The sequence below is a fragment of the Oncorhynchus mykiss genome, chromosome 6, assembly GCF_013265735.2.
Source record: "Oncorhynchus mykiss isolate Arlee chromosome 6, USDA_OmykA_1.1, whole genome shotgun sequence".
In the NCBI taxonomy this organism is placed as follows: domain Eukaryota; kingdom Metazoa; phylum Chordata; class Actinopteri; order Salmoniformes; family Salmonidae; genus Oncorhynchus; species Oncorhynchus mykiss.
The window spans coordinates 97,283,381-97,304,725 of NC_048570.1; the positions used below are offsets into that span (position 1 = coordinate 97,283,381).

The 21,345-nt window shown below is 40.1% G+C and overlaps 1 protein-coding gene across 1 annotated transcript in view; it reads right to left on the minus strand.

Annotated features, from left to right (window-relative positions):
• The window catches only part of LOC110511555 (multidrug resistance-associated protein 9), a 122,754-nt gene that overhangs the window by 58,382 nt on the left and 43,027 nt on the right, over positions 1-21,345 (minus strand). Inside the window, exons 9-15 of the mRNA XM_036981679.1 lie at positions 16,628-16,776; positions 13,111-13,218; positions 12,337-12,585; positions 11,338-11,409; positions 11,022-11,146; positions 4,718-4,790; positions 4,113-4,316 (exon numbers count right to left, since the gene is read on the minus strand). Coding sequence (XP_036837574.1) covers positions 4,113-4,316; positions 4,718-4,790; positions 11,022-11,146; positions 11,338-11,409; positions 12,337-12,585; positions 13,111-13,218; positions 16,628-16,776 — 980 coding nt within the window. The remainder of the gene's footprint in view (positions 1-4,112; positions 4,317-4,717; positions 4,791-11,021; positions 11,147-11,337; positions 11,410-12,336; positions 12,586-13,110; positions 13,219-16,627; positions 16,777-21,345) is intronic.

Here is a 21,345-nt window from a genome sequence, read left to right on the forward strand (position 1 = left end):
CTTGATTACACACAGGTGGATTGTATTTATCATCATTAGTCATTTAGGTCAACATTGGGTCATTCAGAGATCCTCACTGAACTTCTGGAGAGAGTTTGCTGCACTGAAAGTAAAGGGGCTGAATAATTTTGCACGCCCAATTTTTAAGTTTTTGATTTGTTAAAAAAGTTTGAAATATCCAATAAATGTCGTTCCACTTCATGATTGTGTCCCACTTGTTGTTGATTCTTCACAAAAAAATACAGTTTTATATCTTTATGTTTGAAGCCTGAAATGTGGCAAAAGGTCGCAAAGTTCAAGGGGGCCGAATACTTTCGCAAGGCACTGTACACCTTCAAATCAGTGGATTCAGCTATTTCAGCCACACTCGCTGCTGAGAGGTGTACAACATCGAGCACACAGCCATGCAATCTCCATAGACAAACAAAGGCAGTAAAATAGCCTTACTGGAGAGCTCAGTGGCTTTCAACGTGGCACCGCCAATAGGATGCCACCTTTCCAACAAGTCAGTTCATAAAATTCCTGCCCTGCTAGAGCTGCCCCCGGCCAACTGGTAATTGCTGTTATTGTGAGGTTGAAACGTCTAGGAGCAACAACGGCTCGACCGTGAAGTGGTAGGCCACACAAGCTCACAGAACTGGACCGCCGAGTGCTGAAGTGCATTGCGCGTAAAAAGCACCTGTCCTCGGTTGCAACACTCACTACTGAGTTACAAACTGCCTCTGGAAGCAACGTCAGCACAATAACTGTTCGTCGGGAGCTTCATGAAATGGGTTTCCGTGGCCGAGCAGCCGATTGATTTTCAGCCCCTTAGTTCCAGTGAAGGGAAATCTTAATGCTACAGACATTCTAGACCGGATTTTCCACAAACATAAAACGTTGTATCCAGGACAAAAAGAGAATTACTTTACCACATCAGTTTTTGCAGTATTAGTTTAGTGCCTTGTTGCAAACAGGATGCATGTTTTGGAATATTTGTTATTCTGTACAGGCTTCCTTCTTTTCACTCTGTCATTTAGGTTAGTATTCTGGAGTAACTACAATGTTGTTGATCCATCCTCAGTTTTCTCCTGTCACAGCCATGAAACTCTGCAACTGTTTTAAAGTCACCATTGGTGACTGAGCGGTTTCCTTCCTCTCAGGCAACTGAGTTAGGAAGGATGCCTGTATCTTCTTAGTGACTGGGTGTATTGATACACCATCCAAAGTTAGGAATGGTGTCTGTATCTTCGTAGTGACTGGGTGTATTGATACACCATCCAAAGTTAGGAATGGTGTCTGTATCTTCGTAGTGACTGGGTGTATTGATACACCATCCAAAGTTAGGAAGGGTGCCTGTATCTTCGTAGTGACTGGGTGTATTGATACACCATCCAAAGTTAGGAAGGGTGCCTGTATCTTCGTAGTGACTGGGTGTATTGATACACCATCCAAAGTTAGGAAGGGTGCCTGTATCTTCGTAGTGACTGGGTGTATTGATACACCATCCAAAGTTAGGAATGGTGCCTGTATCTTCGTAGTGACTGGGTGTATTGATACACCATCCAAAGTTAGGAATGGTGCCTGTATCTTCGTAGTGACTGGGTGTATTGATACACCATCCAAAGTTAGGAAGGGTGCCTGTATCTTCGTAGTGACTGGGTGTATTGATACACCATCCAAAGTTAGGAAGGGTGCCTGTATCTTCGTAGTGACTGGGTGTATTGATACACCATCCAAAGTTAGGAAGGGTGCCTGTATCTTCGTAGTGACTGGGTGTATTGATACACCATCCAAAGTTAGGAATGGTGCCTGTATCTTCGTAGTGACTGGGTGTATTGATACACCATCCAAAGTTAGGAATGGTGCCTGTATCTTCGTAGTGACTGGGTGTATTGATACACCATCCAAAGTTACGAAGGGTGCCTGTATCTTCATAGTGACTGGGTGTATTGATACACCATCCAAAGTTAGGAAGGGTGCCTGTATCTTCGTAGTGACTGGGTGTATTGATACACCATCCAAAGTTAGGAATGGTGCCTGTATCTTCGTAGTGACTGGGTGTATTGACCCTTTTTGCACTAACTCTTGTCTCATCACATACACTGCTGCTACTGTTTATTATCTATCCTGCTTAGTCAACTACCTCGTACCACTACACATTGACTCAGTACTGGTACTTCCTGTATATAGCCAAGTTAATACCTCGTACCCCTGCACATTGACTCAGTACTGGTACTTCCTGTATATAGCCAAGTTATTACCTCGTACCCCTGCACATTGACTCAGTACTGGTACTTCCTGTATATAGCCATGTTATTTCCTCGTACCCCTGAACATTGACTCAGTACTGGTACTTCCTGTATATAGCCATGTTATTACCTCGTACCCCTGAACATTGACTCAGTACTGGTACCCAGTGTATATAGCCATGTTATTACCTGGTACTTCCTGTATATAGCCATGTTATTACCTGGTACTTCCTGTATATAGCCATGTTATTACCTCGTACCCCTGTACATTGACTCAGTACTGGTACCCAGTGTATATAGCCATGTTATTACCTCGTACCCCTGCACATTGACTCAGTACTGGTAGCCAGTGTATACAGCCATGTTATTACCTCGTACCTGTGTACATTATACAGCCATGTTATTGCCTCGTACCCCTGTACATTGACTCAGTACAGGTACTTCCTGTATATAGCCATGTTATTACCTCGTACCCCTGTACATTGACTCAGTACTGGTAGCCAGTGTATACAGCCATGTTATGACCTCGTACCCCTGCACATCGACTCAGTACTGGTACCCAGTGAATACAGCCATGTTATTACCTCGTACCCATGTACATTGACTCAGTACTGGTAGCCAGTGTATACAGCCATGTTATGACCTCGTACCCCTGCACATCGACTCAGTACTGGTACCCAGTGAATACAGCCATGTTATGACCTCGTACCCCTGCACATTGACTCAGTACTGGTACCCAGTGAATACAGCCATGTTATGACCTCGTACCCCTGCACATCGACTCAGTACTGGTACCCAGTGAATACAGCCATGTTATGACCTCGTACCCCTGCACATCGACTCAGTACTGGTACCCAGTGAATACAGCCATGTTATGACCTCGTACCCCTGCACATTGACTCAGTACTGGTACCCAGTGTATACAGCCATGTTATCGTTATTCATTGTGGATTTATTCCTCGTGTCATTATCTTCTATAATTTTCTAAAAATGTTCTCTGCATTGTTGGGAAGTCAGCATTTCACTGTTAGTCTACACCTGTTGTTTTACGAAGCATGTGACCAATACATTGGATTGGATTGGTTCTCCACCCTGTTGTTTTACGAAGCATGTGACCAATACATTGGATTGGATTGGTTCTCCACCCTGTTGTTTTACGAAGCATGTGACCAATACATTGGATTGGATTGGTTCTCCACCCTGTTGTTTTACGAAGCATGTGACCAATACATTGGATTGGATTGGTTCTCTACCCTGTTGTTTTACGAAGCATGTGACCAATACATTGGATTGGATTGGTTCTCCACCCTGTTGTTTTACGAAGCATGTGACCAATACATTGGATTGGATTGGTTCTCTACCCTTTTGTTTTACGAAGCATGTGGCCAATACATTGGATTGGATTGGTTCTCTACCCTGTTGTTTTACGAAGCATGTGACCAATACATTGGATTGGATTGGTTCTCCACCCTGTTGTTTTACGAAGCATGTGACCAATACATTGGATTGGATTGGTTCTCCACCCTGTTGTTAGGGAGTTTCTGGAAGCAAAACTCTGGATATTTTTTTATTCCTCCCGGTTTTTCCATAAATCCTGGTCGAAGGATTCCCAGGTGAAAGATTCCCGTTCCTTATTCCCTCCTATATTTCCACCGAGAATCCTTCCAGAACAGAAACTCTGAAAAAAACCTGTGAACTCTGGGAGAAGTTTTTGCAACCCTAGGTTCTGAACACACCATGAATACACCCAAGAGTGACAAGGCTACAAGGTCTTTAAATTATATAAAGACAAAGACGCAATTAAAGACTGCACATTCCTAAACGAGTGAGATAATCAAGGGAAACGTAACTGTAAGCTCGTAACCAGCAGTGACTCCCTACCTGTAGTTGATGGGTGACCAGGATAATACTCTTCCCCTTCAGGGTCTTCTTGATACACTCCTCAAAGATGTGTTTCCCTACGTGGGCGTCCACCGCAGACAGAGGGTCGTCCAGCAGGATGATATCTTTGTTGGAGTAGACCGCTCTGGCCAGACTGATCCTCTGCTTCTGACCCCCAGACAGGTTCAGGCCTCGCTCACCTATCTACAGAACCAGCAATACAACCCAGTCAGAACAGAACAGGTTCAGACATCCCTCATCTATCTACAGAACCAGCAATACAACCCAGTCAGAACAGAACAGGTTCAGACATCCCTCATCTATCTACAGAACCAGCAATAAAACCCAGTCAGAACAGAACAGGTTCAGACATCCCTCATCTATCTACAGAACCAGCAATACAACTCAGTCAGAACAGAACAGGTTCAGACATCCCTCATCTATCTACAGAACCAGCAATACAACCCAGTCAGAACAGAACAGGTTCAGAAATCACTCACCTATCTACAGAACCAGCAATACAACCCAGTCAGAACAGAACCGGTACAGACATCACTCACCTATCTACAGAACCAGCAATACAACCCAGTCAGAACAGCCCTTACCTCAGTTTTATCGCCATAGGGAAGAATAGCCAGATCTGGTATCAGGCTACAGGCACTGATGACTTTGTCATACCTTTACGAAATACAAAAATGTGCAATAATTATTAAGACACTTAATTCAGGACAACAACATGATTATCAGGGATTCATTCAGGAGAACAACATGGTTATCATGGATTCATTCAGGAGAACAACATGGTTATCAGGGATTCATTCAGGAGAACAACATGATTATCAGGGATTCATTCAGGAGAACAACATGGGTTATCAGGGATTCATTCATTCTGGAGAACAACATGGGTTATCGGGGATTCATTCAGGAGAACAACATGGTTATCAGGGATTCATTCTGGAGAACAACATGGGTTATCAGGGATTCATTCAGGAGAACAACATGGTTATCAGGGATTCATTAAGGAGAACAACATGGTTATCAGGGATTCATTCAGGAGAACAACATGGTTATCAGGGATTCATTCTGGAGAACAACATGGGTTATCGGGGATTCATTCATTCAGGAGAACAACATGGGTTATCAGGGATAAATTCAGGAGAACAACATGGGTTATCAGGGGTTAATTCATTCTGGAGAACAACATGGTTATCAGGGATTCATTCATTCAGGAGAGCAACATGGGTTATCAGGGATTCATTCAGGAGAACAACATGGTTATCAGGGATTCATTCAGGAGAACAACATGGGTTATCGGGGATTCATTCATTCTGGAGAACAGCATGGGTTATCAGGGATTCATTCTGGAGAACAACATGGGTTATCAGGGATTCATTCATTTTGGAGAACAACATGGTTATCAGGGATTCATTCAGGAGAACAACATGGGTTATCAGGGATTCATTCTAGAGAACAACATGGTTATCAGGGATTCATTCTGAAGAACAACATGGTTATCAGGGATTCATTCAGGAGAACAACATGGTTATCAGGGATTCATTCTGGAGAACAACATGGTTATCAGAATTCATTCAGGAGAACGACATGGTTATCGGGGATTCATTCATTCAGGAGAACAACATGGGTTATCAGAGATTCATTCAGGAGAACAACATGGGTTATCAGGGGTTAATTCATTCTGGAGAACAACATGGTTATCAGGGATTCATTCATTCAGGAGAACAACATGGTTATCAGGGATTCATTCATTCAGGAGAGCAACATGGGTTATCAGGGATTCATTCAGGAGAACAACATGGTTATCAGGGATTCATTCAGGAGAACAACATGGGTTATCGGGGATTCATTCATTCTGGAGAACAACATGGGTTATCAGGGATTCATTCATTCTGGAGAACAACATGGGTTATCAGGGATTCATTCTAGAGAACAACATGGTTATCAGGGATTCATTCATTCTGGAGAACAACATGAGTTATCAGGGATTCATTCAGGAGAACCACATGGGTTATCAGGGATTCATTCTAGAGAACAACATGGTTATCAGGGATTCATTCTGAAGAACAACATGGTTATCAGAGATTCATTCAGGAGAACAACATGGTTATCAGGGATTCATTCTGGAGAGCAACATGGTTGTCAGGGATTCATTCATTCCGGAGAACAACATGGTTATCGTGGATTTATTCTGGTGAACAACATGGGTTATCAGGGATGTGATAACCCATGTTATAACATCTATGTGATGTTGCATGTTAGCACTCAGTTTCGATAGCGGTCTTGTTTGTTTGTTTGTTTGTTTGTACACTGTACTTCGTGTTTTTTGTAATTCATTAAAAGTACGTATTCACACCACGCTGCTCTTCGGTCTCCTCACTACGACGATTGTGACAATTACCTGGCAGGTAAAGTAAAGGAGAACAGACCACAGTACCATTACCTGGCAGGTAAAGTAAAGGAGAACAGACCACAGTAACATTACCTGGTCAGGTACAGGAGAACAGACCACAGTAACATTACCTGGCCAGGTAAAGTAAAGGAGAACAGACCACAGTAACATTACCTGGCAGGTAAAGTAAAGGAGAACAGACCACAGTAACATTACCTGGCCCGGTACAGGAGAACAGACCACAGTAACATTACCTGGCCAGGTAAAGTAAAGGAGAACAGACCACAGTAACATTACCTGGCCAGGTAAAGTAAAGGAGAACAGACCATAGTAACATTACCTGCCAGGTAAAGTAAAGGAGAACAGACCACAGTAACATTACCTGGCAGGTAAAGTAAAGGAGAACAGACCACAGTAACATTACCTGGCCCGGTACAGGAGAACAGATCACAGTAACATTACCTGGCCAGGTGAAGTAAAGGAGAACAGACCACAGTAACGTTACCTGGCCAGGTAAAGTAAAGGAGAACAGACCACAGTAACGTTAGGAAAGTAAAGGTAAACAGACCACAGTAACATTACCTGGCCAGGTAGAGTAAAGGAGAACAGACCACAGTAACATTACCTGGCCAGGTAAAGTAAAGGAGAACAGACCACAGTAACATTACCTGGCCAGGTAAAGTAAAGGAGAACAGACCACAGTAACATTACCTGGCCAGGTAAAGTAAAGGAGAAGAGACCACAGTAACATTACCTGGCCAGGTAAAGTAAAGGAGAACAGACCATAGTAACATTACCTGCCAGGTAAAGTAAAGGAGAACAGACCACAGTAACATTACCTGGCCCGGTACAGGAGAACAGACCACAGTAACATTACCTGGCCAGGTAAAGTAAAGGAGAACAGACCACAGTAACATTACCTGGCCAGGTAAAGTAAAAGAGAACAGACCATAGTAACATTACCTGCCAGGTAAAGTAAAGGAGAACAGACCACAGTAACATTACCTGGCAGGTAAAGTAAAGGAGAACAGACCACAGTAACATTACCTGGCCCGGTACAGGAGAACAGACCACAGTAACATTACCTGGACAGGTAAAGTAAAGGAGAACAGACCACAGTAACATTACCTGGCCAGGTAAAGTAAAGGAGAACAGTAACAGTACATTACCTGGCCAGGTACAGGAGAACAGACCACACTAACATTACCTGGCAGGTAAAGTGAAGGAGAGCAGACCACAGTAACATTACCTGGCCAGGTAAAGTAAAGGAGAACAGACCACAGTAACATTACCTGGCCAGGTAAAGTAAAGGAGAACAGACCACAGTAACATTACCTGGCCAGGTAAAGTAAAGGAGAACAGACCACAGTAACATTACCTGGCCAGGTAAAGTAAAGGAGAACAGACCACAGTAACATTACCTGGCCAGGTAAAGTAAAGGAGAACAGACCACAGTAACATTACCTGGCCAGGTAAAGTAAAGGAGAACAGACCACAGTAACATTACCTGGCCAGGTAAAGTAAAGGAGAACAGACCACAGTAACATTACCTGGCCAGGTAAAGTAAAGGAGAACAGACCACAGTAACATTACCTGGCCAGGTAAAGTAAAGGAGAACAGACCACAGTAACATTACCTGGCCAGGTACAGGAGAACAGACCATAATAACATTACCTGGCCAGGTAAAGTAAAGGAGAACAGACCACAGTAACATTACCTGGCAGGTAAAGTAAAGGAGAACAGACCACAGTAACATTACCTGGGCAGGTAAAGTAAAGGAGAACAGTCCACAGTAACATTACCTGGCCAGGTAAAGTAAAGGAGAACAGACCACAGTAACATTACCTGGCCAGGTAAAGTATAGGAGAACAGACCACAGTAACATTACCTGGCCAGGTAAAGTAAAGGAGAACAGACCACAGTAACATTACCTGGCCAGGTACAGGAGAACAGACCAGAGTAACATTACCTGGCCAGGTAAAGTAAAGGAGAACAGACCACAGTAACATTACCTGGCAGGTAAAGTAAAGGAGAACAGACCACAGTAACATTACCTGGCCAGGTAAAGTAAAGGAGAACAGACCATAGTAACATTACCTGTCAGGTAAAGTAAAGGAGAACAGACCACAGTAACATTACCTGGCCAGGTAAAGTAAAGGAGAACAGACCATAGTAACATTACCTGGCCAGATAAAGTAAAGGAGAACAGACCACAGTAACGTTACCTGGCCAGGTAAAGTAAAGGAGAACAGACCATAGTAACATTACCTGCCAGGTAAAGTAAAGGAGAACAGACCACAGTAACGTTACCTGGCCAGGTAAAGTAAAGGTAAACAGACCACAGTAACATTACCTGGCCAGGTAAAGTAAAGGAGAACAGACCACAGTAACATTACCTGGCCAGGTAAAGTAAAGGAGAACAGACCAGAGTAACATTACCTGGCCAGGTAAAGTAAAGGAGAACAGACCATAGTAACATTACCTGGCCAGGTACAGGAGAACAGACCATAGTAACATTACCTGGCCAGGTAAAGTAAAGGAGAACAGACCACAGTAACAATACCTGACCAGGTAAAGTAAAGGAGAACAGACCACAGTAACATTACCTGGCCAGGTACAGGAGAACAGACCACAGTAACATTACCTGGCAGGTAAAGTAAAGGAGAACAGACCATAGTAACATTACCTGGCCAGGTAAAGTAAAGGAGAACAGACCACAGTAACATTACCTGGCAGGTAAAGTAAAGGTAAACAGACCACAGTAACATTACCTGGCCAGGTAAAGTATAGGAGAACAGACCACAGTAACATTACCTGGCAGGTAAAGTATAGGAGAACAGACCACAGTAACATTACCTGGCAGGTAAAGTAAAGGTAAACAGACCACAGTAACATTACCTGGCCAGGTAAAGTATAGGAGAACAGACCACAGTAACATTACCTGGCAGGTAAAGTAAAGGAGAACAGACCACAGTAACATTACCTGGCTAGGTAAAGTAAAGGAGAACAGACCACAGTAACATTACCTGGCCAGGTAAAGTAAAAGAGAACAGACCACAGTAACATTACCTGGCCAGGTAAAGTAAAGGAGAACAGACCATAGTAACATTACCTGGCCAGGTACAGGAGAACAGACCACAGTAACATTACCTGGCCAGGTAAAGTAAAGGTAAACAGACCACAGTAACATTACCTGGCCAGGTAAAGTAAAGGAGAACAGACCACAGTAACATTACCTGGCCAGGTAAAGTAAAGGAGAACAGACCACAGTAACATTACCTGGCCAGGTAAAGTACAGGAGAACAGACCACAGTAACATTACCTGGCCAGGTAAAGTAAAGGAGAACAGACCAGAGTAACATTACCTGGCCAGGTAAAGTAAAAGGAGAACAGACCACAGTAACATTACCTGGCTAGGTAAAGTAAAGGAGAACAGACCACAGTAACATTACCTGGCAGGTAAAGTAAAGGTAAACAGACCACAGTAACATTACCTGGCCAGGTAAAGTATAGGAGAACAGACCACAGTAACATTACCTGGCAGGTAAAGTATAGGAGAACAGACCACAGTAACATTACCTGGCAGGTAAAGTAAAGGTAAACAGACCACAGTAACATTACCTGGCCAGGTAAAGTATAGGAGAACAGACCACAGTAACATTACCTGGCAGGTAAAGTAAAGGAGAACAGACCACAGTAACATTACCTGGCTAGGTAAAGTAAAGGAGAACAGACCACAGTAACATTACCTGGCCAGGTAAAGTAAAAGAGAACAGACCACAGTAACATTACCTGGCCAGGTAAAGTAAAGGAGAACAGACCATAGTAACATTACCTGGCCAGGTACAGGAGAACAGACCACAGTAACATTACCTGGCCAGGTAAAGTAAAGGTAAACAGACCACAGTAACATTACCTGGCCAGGTAAAGTAAAGGAGAACAGACCACAGTAACATTACCTGGCCAGGTAAAGTAAAGGAGAACAGACCCACAGTAACATTACCTGGCCAGGTAAAGTACAGGAGAACAGACCACAGTAACATTACCTGGCCAGGTAAAGTAAAGGAGAACAGACCAGAGTAACATTACCTGGCCAGGTAAAGTAAAGGAGAACAGACCACAGTAACATTACCTGGCCAGGTAAAGTAAAGGAGAACAGACCACAGTAACATTACCTGGCCAGGTGAAGTAAAGGAGAACAGACCACAGTAACATTACCTGCCAGGTAAAGTAAAGGAGAACAGACCACAGTAACATTACCTGGCCAGGTACAGGAGAACAGACCACAGTAACATTACCTGGCCAGGTACAGGAGAACAGACCAGAGTAACATTACCTGGCCAGGTAAAGTAAAGGAGAACAGACCACAGTAACATTACCTGGCCAGGTAAAGTACAGGAGAACAGACCACAGTAACATTACCTGGCCAGGTAAAGTAAAGGAGAACAGACCACAGTAACATTACCTGGCCCAGGTAAAGTAAAGGAGAACAGTAACACTACCTGGTCTGGTTGAAGGGTTCCCCCATCAAGATATTGTCTTGGACCGTACCGTGGAAGATCCAGGCCTGCTGGGAAACGTAGGCAAAGTCTCCGTCTGCTGTGACTGAACCATGCTGCAGGTGCATCTGGGGAACATATCACGCAACGCTAAACAATACTCAATACACTTTCTGGAAGAATCTTTGGATGAGACCATTCATTTGACCATGTCTGCCAATTTTCAGTCATAGTGAGGCCTTTATTCTATGTGGCATGTATTGTTTGTATACGTGAACATTTAACTGTGGTAAGTGGTAACAAACACTTTGAAGCAAACCTGTTCTAAGATGCTCGATATCAGCGATGTCTTCCCACTTCCCACGTTGCCACAGATACCAAGCAGGTTTCCCTAAAAAGGCAAACAGTCATCAGTAATCAATCACATAACTCCGACCACTGCTTACCTCATCTAACTCCGACCGCTGCTTACCTCATCTAATTCTGACCCCTGCTTACCTCATCTAACTCCGACCCCTGCTAATCTCACTGAACTCTGACCCCTGCTTACTCCATCTTAACTCTGACCCCTGCTTACCTCATCTAACTCTGACCCCTGCTTACCTCATCTAACTCTGACCCCTGCTTAACCTATATTAACTCCGACCCCTGCTAATTCCACCGAACTCTGACCCCTGCTTAACCCATCTAACTCTGACCCCTGCTTACCCCATCTAACTCTGACCCCTGCTTACCCCATCTAACTCTGACCCGTGCTTACCACATCTAACTCTGACCCCTGCTTACCCCATCTTAACTCTGACCCCTGCTTACCTCATCTAACTCTGACCCCTGCTTAACCTATATTAACTCTGACCCCTGTTTACCTCATCTAACTCTGACCCCTGCTTACCTCATCTTAACTCTGACCCCTGCTTACCTCATCTAACTCTGACCCCTGCTTACCTTATCTTAACTCTGACCCCTGCTTACCCCACCTAACCCAGACCGCACTCACCCCATCTCACCCAATCAAAAGCCCTATCTAACCCAGACCCCATCTCACCCAATCAAAAGCTCTATCTAACCCAGACCCCAATCACCCCATCTAACCCAATCAAAAGCCCTATCTAACCCAGACCCCACTCACCCCATCTCACCCAATCAAAAGCCCTATCTAACCCAGACCCCGCTCACCCCATCTAACCCAATCAAAAGCCCTATCTAACCCAGACCCCACTCACCCCATCTAACCCAATCAAAAGCCCTATCTAACCCAGACCCCACTCACCCCATCTCACCCAATCAAAAGCCCTATCTAACCCCAACCAGCACCTACCTTAGGCAGGTTGAAGGAGATGTTTCTCAGGGTGGGCTTGGCCTCGGTCTTGCCCGGTGTGTGAGTCCCATTCTGGCCCTGTGGTTCCACCTTCCCTCCGTTCAGAGAGGCTGTGGTGCCTGGTGCCGTAGTGGTTGTCTGTCCTTCAGGCCTGGCCCAGGTGAATGTTGCCTTCTCCATGACCAGGGCCGAGGAGGACCCATGTCTCTGGACCAGGTACGAGTCTGGGTTCTGTGTCATCAGCAGTTTCTAAACACACACACACACACAGAGAGTGGACACGCACATGCACACACACACACAGAGAGTGGACACGCGCACACACACACACGCACACACACATACACAACCCCCCCCCCCCCCCCCCCCCCACACACAGAGAGTGAACACGCACGCACACACACATACACAACCCCCCCCCCCCCACACACACCCACACACAGAGTGGACACGCACACACACATACACAACCCCCCCCCACCCCCCCCACACACACCCCCCCCCACCCCCCACACACACACACACAGAGTGGACACGCACACGCACGCACACACACACACACACAGAGTGGGCACACACACACACAGTGGGCACACACACACACAGTAAACACACACACACACAGTAAACACACACACACAGTAAACACACAGAGCTTATCTTCATGCTACAAAGAGACTGATAACAGAAATGCTTAGGACACATGTGCTTCATGATATACAGTAAGAGGATGAAGTTGATTATTGATAATGTTTTAAAGGAGAGGAGGCTCACCTTTAGCCGGGCTAGCGATACCAGTCCCTCGGCTAAGGCTTTGACAGAGAACGGCAGCAAACCCAGGGAGAATCGCATGGAGTTAAAGATGGCGATTGTGGTAAAAGCCTGGTAAAAACAAGATGGCGATTATGGTAACAGCCTGGTAAAAACAAGATGGCGATTAGGGTAACAGCCTGGTAAAAACAAGATGACGATTATGGTAACAGCCTGGTAAAAACAAGATGGCGATTAGGGTAACAGCCTGGTAAAAAAAAGATGACGATTAGGGTAACAGCCTGGTAAAAACAAGATGGCGATTAGGGTAACAACCTGGTAAAAACAAGATGGCGATTAGGGTAACAGCCTGGTAAAAACAAGATGGCGATTATGGTAACAGCCTGGTAAAAACAAGATGGCGATTAGGGTAACAGCCTGGTAAAAACAAGATGGCGGTTAGGGTAACAGCCTGGTAAAAACAAGATGGCGATTAGGGTAACAGCCTGGTAAAAACAAGATGACGATTATGGTAACAGCCTGGTAAAAACAAGATGGCGATTAGGGTAACAGCCTGGTAAAAACAAGATGACGATTAGGGTAACAGCCTGGTAAAAACAAGATGGCAATTAGGGTAACAACCTGGTAAAAACAAGATGGCGATTAGGGTAACAGCCTGGTAAAAACAAGATGGCGATTATGGTAACAGCCTGGTAAAAACAAGATGGCGATTAGGGTAACAGCCTGGTAAAAACAAGATGGCGGTTAGGGTAACAGCCTGGTAAAAACAAGATGGCGATTATGGTAACAGCCTGGTAAAAACAAGATGGCGATTAGGGTAACAGCCTGGTAAAAACAAGATGGCGATTAGGGTAACAGCCTGGTAAAAACAAGATGGCGATTAGGGTAACAGCCTGGTAAAAACAAGATGGCGATTAGGGTAACAGCCTGGTAAAAACAAGATGACAATTAGGGTAACAGCCTGGTAAAAACAAGATGACGATTAGGGTAACAGCCTGGTAAAAACAAGATGGCGATTAGGGTAACAGCCTGGTAAAAACAAGATGACGATTAGGGTAACAGCCTGGTAAAAACAAGATGGTGATTAGGTATTAGGTCTAGGTATTAGGACCAGGTATTAGGACCAGGTATTAGGACCAGGTATAGGTATTAGGACTAGGTATTAGGACTAGGTATTAGGACTAGGTCTAGGTATTAGGACCAGGTATTAGGACCAGGTATTAGGACCAGGTATTAGGACCAGGTATTAGGTCTAGGTATTAGGACTAGGTCTAGGTATTAGGACCAGGTATTAGGACTAGGTATTAGGACCAGGTATTAGGTATTAGGACCAGGTATTAGGACCAGGTATTAGGACCAGGTATTAGGACTAGGTATTAGGACCAGGTATTAGGACCAGGTATTAGGACCAGGTATTAGGACCAGGTATTAGGACCAGGTATTAGGACTAGGTATTAGGTCTAGGTATTAGGACCAGGTATTAGGACCAGGTATTAGGACTAGGTCTAGGTATTAGGACCAGGTATTAGGACTAGGTCTAGGTATTAGGACCAGGTATTAGAACCAGGTATTAGGACCAGGTATTAGGTCTAGGTATTAGGTCTAGGTATTAGGTCTAGGTATTAGGACTAGGTATTAGTACCAGGTATTAGGACCAGGTATTAGGTCTAGGTATTAGGACTAGGTCTAGGTATTAGGTCTAGGTATTAGGACTAGGTATTAGGACCAGGTATTAGGACCAGGTATTAGGACAAGGTCTAGGTATTAGGACCAGGTATTAGGTCTAGGTATTAGGACTAGGTATTAGGAGTTGGACTAGGTATTAGGTCTAGGTATTAGGACTAGGTATTAGGACTAGGTATTAGGACTAGGTCTAGGTATTAGGTCTATGTATTAGGACTAGGTATTAGGAACAGGTATTAGGACCAGGTATTAGGACTAGGTATTAGGTCTAGGTATTAGGACTAGGTATTAGGACTAGGTCTAGGTATTAGGACTAGGTATTAGGACTAGGTCTAGGTATTAGGACTAGGTATTAGGACTAGGACTAGGTATTAGGACTAGGTATTAGGACTAGGTATTAGGACTAGGTATAGGTTTTAGGACTAGGTATTAGGTCTAGGCATTTGGATTAGGCATTAGGTCTATGTATAAGGTCTATGTATAAGGACTAGGTATTAGGACTAGGCATTAGGACTAGGTATTAGGACTAGGTATTAGGTCTAGGTATTAGTACTAGGTATTAGGTCTATGTATTAGGTCTAGGTATTAGGATTAGGTATTAGGACAAGGTAGTAAGACTAGGTATTAGGACTAGGTATTAGATCTAGGTATTAGGACTAGGAATTAGGTCTATGTATTAGGTCTAGGTATTAGGACTAGGTATTAGGACTATGTATTTGGTCTAGGTATTAGGACTAGGTATTAGGCCTATGTATTAGGTCTAGGTATTAGGATTAGGTATTAGGACAAGGTAGTAAGACTAGGTATTAGGACTAGGTATTAGATCTAGGTATTAGGACTAGGAATTAGGTCTATGTATTAGGTCTAGGTATTAGGACAAGGTATTAGGACTAGGTATTAGGTCTAGGTATTAGGACTAGGTATTAGGACAATGTATTAAGACTAGGTATTAGGGCTAGGTATTAGATCTAGGTATTAGGACTAGGTATTAGGTCTATGTATTAGGTCTAGGTATTAGGACAAGGTATTAGGACTAGGTATTAGGACTAGGCATTAGGACTAGGCATTAGGTCTAGGTATTAGGACAAGGTATTAGGACTAGGTATTAGGACTAGGTATTAGGTCTAGGTATTAGGACAAGGTATTAGGTCTAGGTATTAGGACTAGGCATTAGGACTAGGCATTAGGTCTAGGTATTAGGACAAGGTATTAGGACTAGGTATTAGGACTAGGTATTAGGACTAGGCATTAGGACTAGGTATTAGGTCTAGGTATTAGGACAAGGTATTAGGACTAGGTATTAGGACTAGGCATTAGGACTAGGCATTAGGTCTAGGTATTAGGACAAGGTATTAGGACTAGGTATTAGGACTAGGTATTAGGTCTAGGTATTAGGACAAGGTATTAGGTCTAGGTATTAGGACTAGGCATTAGGACTAGGCATTAGGTCTAGGTATTAGGACAAGGTATTAGGACTAGGTATTAGGACTAGGTATTAGGACTAGGTATTAGGACTAGGTATTAGGTCTAGGTATTAGGACAAGGTATTAGGTCTAGGTATTAGGACTAGGCATTAGGACTAGGCATTAGGTCTAGGTATTAGGACAAGGTATTAGGACAAGGTATTAGGACTAGGTATTAGGACAAGGTATTAGGACTAGGTATTAGGACTAGGTATTAGGTCTAGGCATTAGGTCTAGGTATTAGGACTAGGCATTAGGTCTAGGTATTAGGACTAGGCATTAGGTCTAGGTATTAGGACTAGGTATTAGGTCTAGGTATTAGGACTAGGTATTAGGACTAGGCATTAGGACTAGGCATTAGGTATACTACTCACTTCCGAGGAGCTTAGGGGCAGGCCCATCAGGGTGTGGACTACGAAGGTGAGGATGGTTGCCAGGGTGGGGATGATGGTTGTGATGGAGGAGTTGATACTCTGGATGTAGCCAGCCATCTCCAGCAGCTGCTTCTCATTCTTCCTGATGTCTGATGGGGAAACACAGAAAGGCAGATATGGAATGTGTCCAAAATGGATCCCTATTCCCTTTATATGGCACTATATCCAAACACACTGTATACACTGTAAACAACGCTCTAGTAAAGATTTATACCAAATGTTCTAGAACTCTAATAATATACTAGTAGGTACAGTGACTATAGAACTCTAATAATATAGAACTCTAATAATATACTAGTAGGTACAGTGACTATAGAACTCTAATAATATAGAACTCTAATAATATACTAGTAGGTACAGTGACTATAGAACTCTAATAATATAGAACTCTAATAATATACTAGTAGGTACAGTGACTATAGAACTCTAATAATATAGAACTCTAATAATATACTAGTATGTACAGTGACTATAGAACTCTAATAATATACTAGTATATACAGTGACTATAGAACTCTAATAATATACTAGTATGTACAGTGACTATAGAACTCTAATAATATACTAGTATATACAGTGACTATAGAACTCTAATAATATACTAGTATATACAGTGACTATAGAACTCTAATAATATACTAGTATGTACAGTGACTATAGAACTCTAATAATATAGAACTCTAATAATATACTAGTATGTACAGTGACTATAGAACTCTAATAATATAGAACTCTAATAATATACTAGTATGTACAGTGACTATAGAACTCTAATAATATACTAGTATGTACAGTGACTATAGAACTCTAATAATATACTAGTATGTACAGTGACTATAGAACTCTAATAATATACTAGTATATACAGTGACTATAGAACTCTAATAATATACTAGTATATACAGTGACTATAGAACTCTAATAATATACTAGTATGTACAGTGACTATAGAACTCTAATAATATACTAGTATGTACAGTGACTATAGAACTCTAATAATATACTAGTATGTACAGTGACTATAGAACTCTAATAATATACTAGTATGTACAGTGACTATAGAACTCTAATAATATACTAGTATGTACAGTGACTATAGAACTCTAATAATATACTAGTATATACAGTGACTATAGAACTCTAATAATATACTAGTATGTACAGTGACTATAGAACTCTAATAATATAGAACTCTAATAATATACTAGTATGTACAGTGACTATAGAACTCTAATAATATAGAACTCTAATAATATACTAGTATGTACAGTGACTATAGAACTCTAATAATATACTAGTATGTACAGTGACTATAGAACTCTGATAATATACTAGTATGTACAGTGACTATAGAACTCTAATAATATACTAGTATATACAGTGACTATAGAACTCTAATAATATAGAACTCTAATAATATACTAGTATGTACAGTGACTATAGAACTCTAATAATATACTAGTATGTACAGTGACTATAGAACTCTAATAATATAGAACTCTAATAATATAAAACTCTAATAATATACTAGTATGTACAGTGACTATAGAACTCTAATAATATAGAACTCTAATAATATAAAACTCTAATAATATACTAGTATGTACAGTGACTATAGAACTCTAATAATATAGAACTCTAATAATATAGAACTCTAATAATATAGAACTCTAATAATATACTAGTATGTACAGTGACTATAGAACTCTAATAATATACTAGTATGTACAGTGACTATAGAACTCTAATAATATACTAGTATATACAGTGACTATAGAACTCTAATAATATACTAGTATGTACAGTGACTATAGAACTCTAATAATATACTAGTATGTACAGTGACTATAGAACTCTAATAATATACTAGTATATACAGTGACTATAGAACTCTAATAATATACTAGTATGTACAGTGACTATAGAACTCTAATAATATACTAGTATGTACTGTGACTATAGAACTCTAATAATATACTAGTATATACAGTGACTATAGAACTCTAATAATATACTAGTATATACAGTGACTATAGAACTCTAATAATATAGAACTCTAATAATATAGAACTCTAATAATATACTAGTATATACAGTGACTATAGAACTCTAATAATATACTAGTATGTACAGTGACTATAGAACTATAATAATATAGAACTCTAATAATATACTAGTATGTACAGTGACTATAGAACTCTAATAATATACTAGTATGTACAGTGACTATAGAACTCTAATAATATAGAACTCTAATAATATACTAGTATATACAGTGACTATAGAACTCTAATAATATACTAGTATATACATTGACTATAGAACTCTAATAATATACTAGTAGGTACAGTGACTATAGAACTCTAATAATATAGAACTCTAATAATATAGAACTCTAATAATATAGAACTCTAATAATATACTAGTATGTACAGTGACTATAGAACTCTAATAATATAGAACTCTAATAATATACTAGTATATACAGTGACTATAGAACTCTAATAATATACTAGTATGTACAGTGACTATAGAACTCTAATAATATACTAGTATGTACAGTGACTATAGAACTCTAATAATATACTAGTATATACAGTGACTATAGAACTCTAATAATATACTAGTATATACAGTGACTATAGAACTCTAATAATATACTAGTATATACAGTGACTATAGAACTCTAATAATATACTAGTATGTACAGTGACTATAGAACTCTAATAATATACTAGTATATACAGTGACTATAGAACTCTAATAATATACTAGTATATACAGTGACTATAGAACTCTAATAATATACTAGTATATACAGTGACTATAGAACTCTAATAATATACTAGTATATACAGTGACTATAGAACTATAATAATATACTAGTATATACAGTGACTATAGAACTCTAATAATATACTAGTATGTACAGTGACTATAGAACTCTAATAATATACTAGTATATACAGTGACTATAGAACTCTAATAATATACTAGTATATACAGTGACTATAGAACTCTAATAATATACTAGTATATACAGTGACTATAGAACTCTAATAATATACTAGTATATACAGTGACTATAGAACTCTAATAATATACTAGTATATACAGTGACTATAGAACTCTAATAATATACTAGTATATACAGTGACTATAGAACTCTAATAATATACTAGTATGTACAGTGACTATAGAACTCTAATAATATACTAGTATGTACAGTGACTATAGAACTCTAATAATATACTAGTATATACAGTGACTATAGAACTCTAATAATATACTAGTATGTACAGTGACTATAGAACTCTAATAATATACTAGTATATACAGTGACTATAGAACTCTAATAATATACTAGTATATACAGTGACTATAGAACTCTAATAATATACTAGTATATACAGTGACTATAGAACTCTAATAATATACTAGTATATACAGTGACTATAGAACTCTAATAATATACTAGTATATACAGTGACTATAGAACTCTAATAATATACTAGTATGTACAGTGACTATAGAACTCTAATAATATACTAGTATGTACAGTGACTATAGAACTCTAATAATATAGAACTCTAATAATATACTAGTATGTACAGTGACTATAGAACTCTAATAATATACTAGTATATACAGTGACTACAGAACTCTAATAATATACTAGTATATACAGTGACTATAGAACTCTAATAATATACTAGTATGTACAGTGACTATAGAACTCTAATAATATACTAGTATGTACAGTGACTATAGAACTCTAATAATATACTAGTATATACAGTGACTACAGAACTCTAATAATATACTAGTATATACAGTGACTATAGAACTCTAATAATATACTAGTATATACAGTGACTACAGAACTCTAATAATATACTAGTATATACAGTGACTATAGAACTCTAATAATATACTAGTATGTACAGTGACTATAGAACTCTAATAATATACTAGTATGTACAGTGACTATAGAACTCTAATAATATACTAGTATATACAGTGACTATAGAACTCTAATAATATACTAGTATGTACAGTGACTACAGAACTCTAATAATATACTAGTATATACAGTGACTATAGAACTCTAATAATATACTAGTATGTACAGTGACTACAGAACTCTAATAATATACTAGTATATACAGTGACTATAGAACTCTAATAATATACTAGTATGTACAGTGACTATAGAACTCTAATAATATACTAGTATGTACAGTGACTATAGAACTCTAATAATATACTAGTATATACAGTGACTATAGAACTCTAATAATATACTAGTATGTACAGTGACTATAGAACTCTAATAATATACTAGTATGTACAGTGACTATAGAACTCTAATAATATACTAGTATGTACAGTGACTATAGAACTCTAATAATATACTAGTATGTACAGTGACTATAGAACTCTAATAATATACTAGTATATACAGTGACTATAGAACTCTAATAATATACTAGTATGTACAGTGACTACAGAACTCTAATAATATACTAGTATGTACAGTGACTATAGAACTCTAATAATATACTAGTATATACAGTGACTACAGAACTCTAATAATATACTAGTATATACAGTGACTATAGAACTCTAATAATATACTAGTATATACAGTGACTATA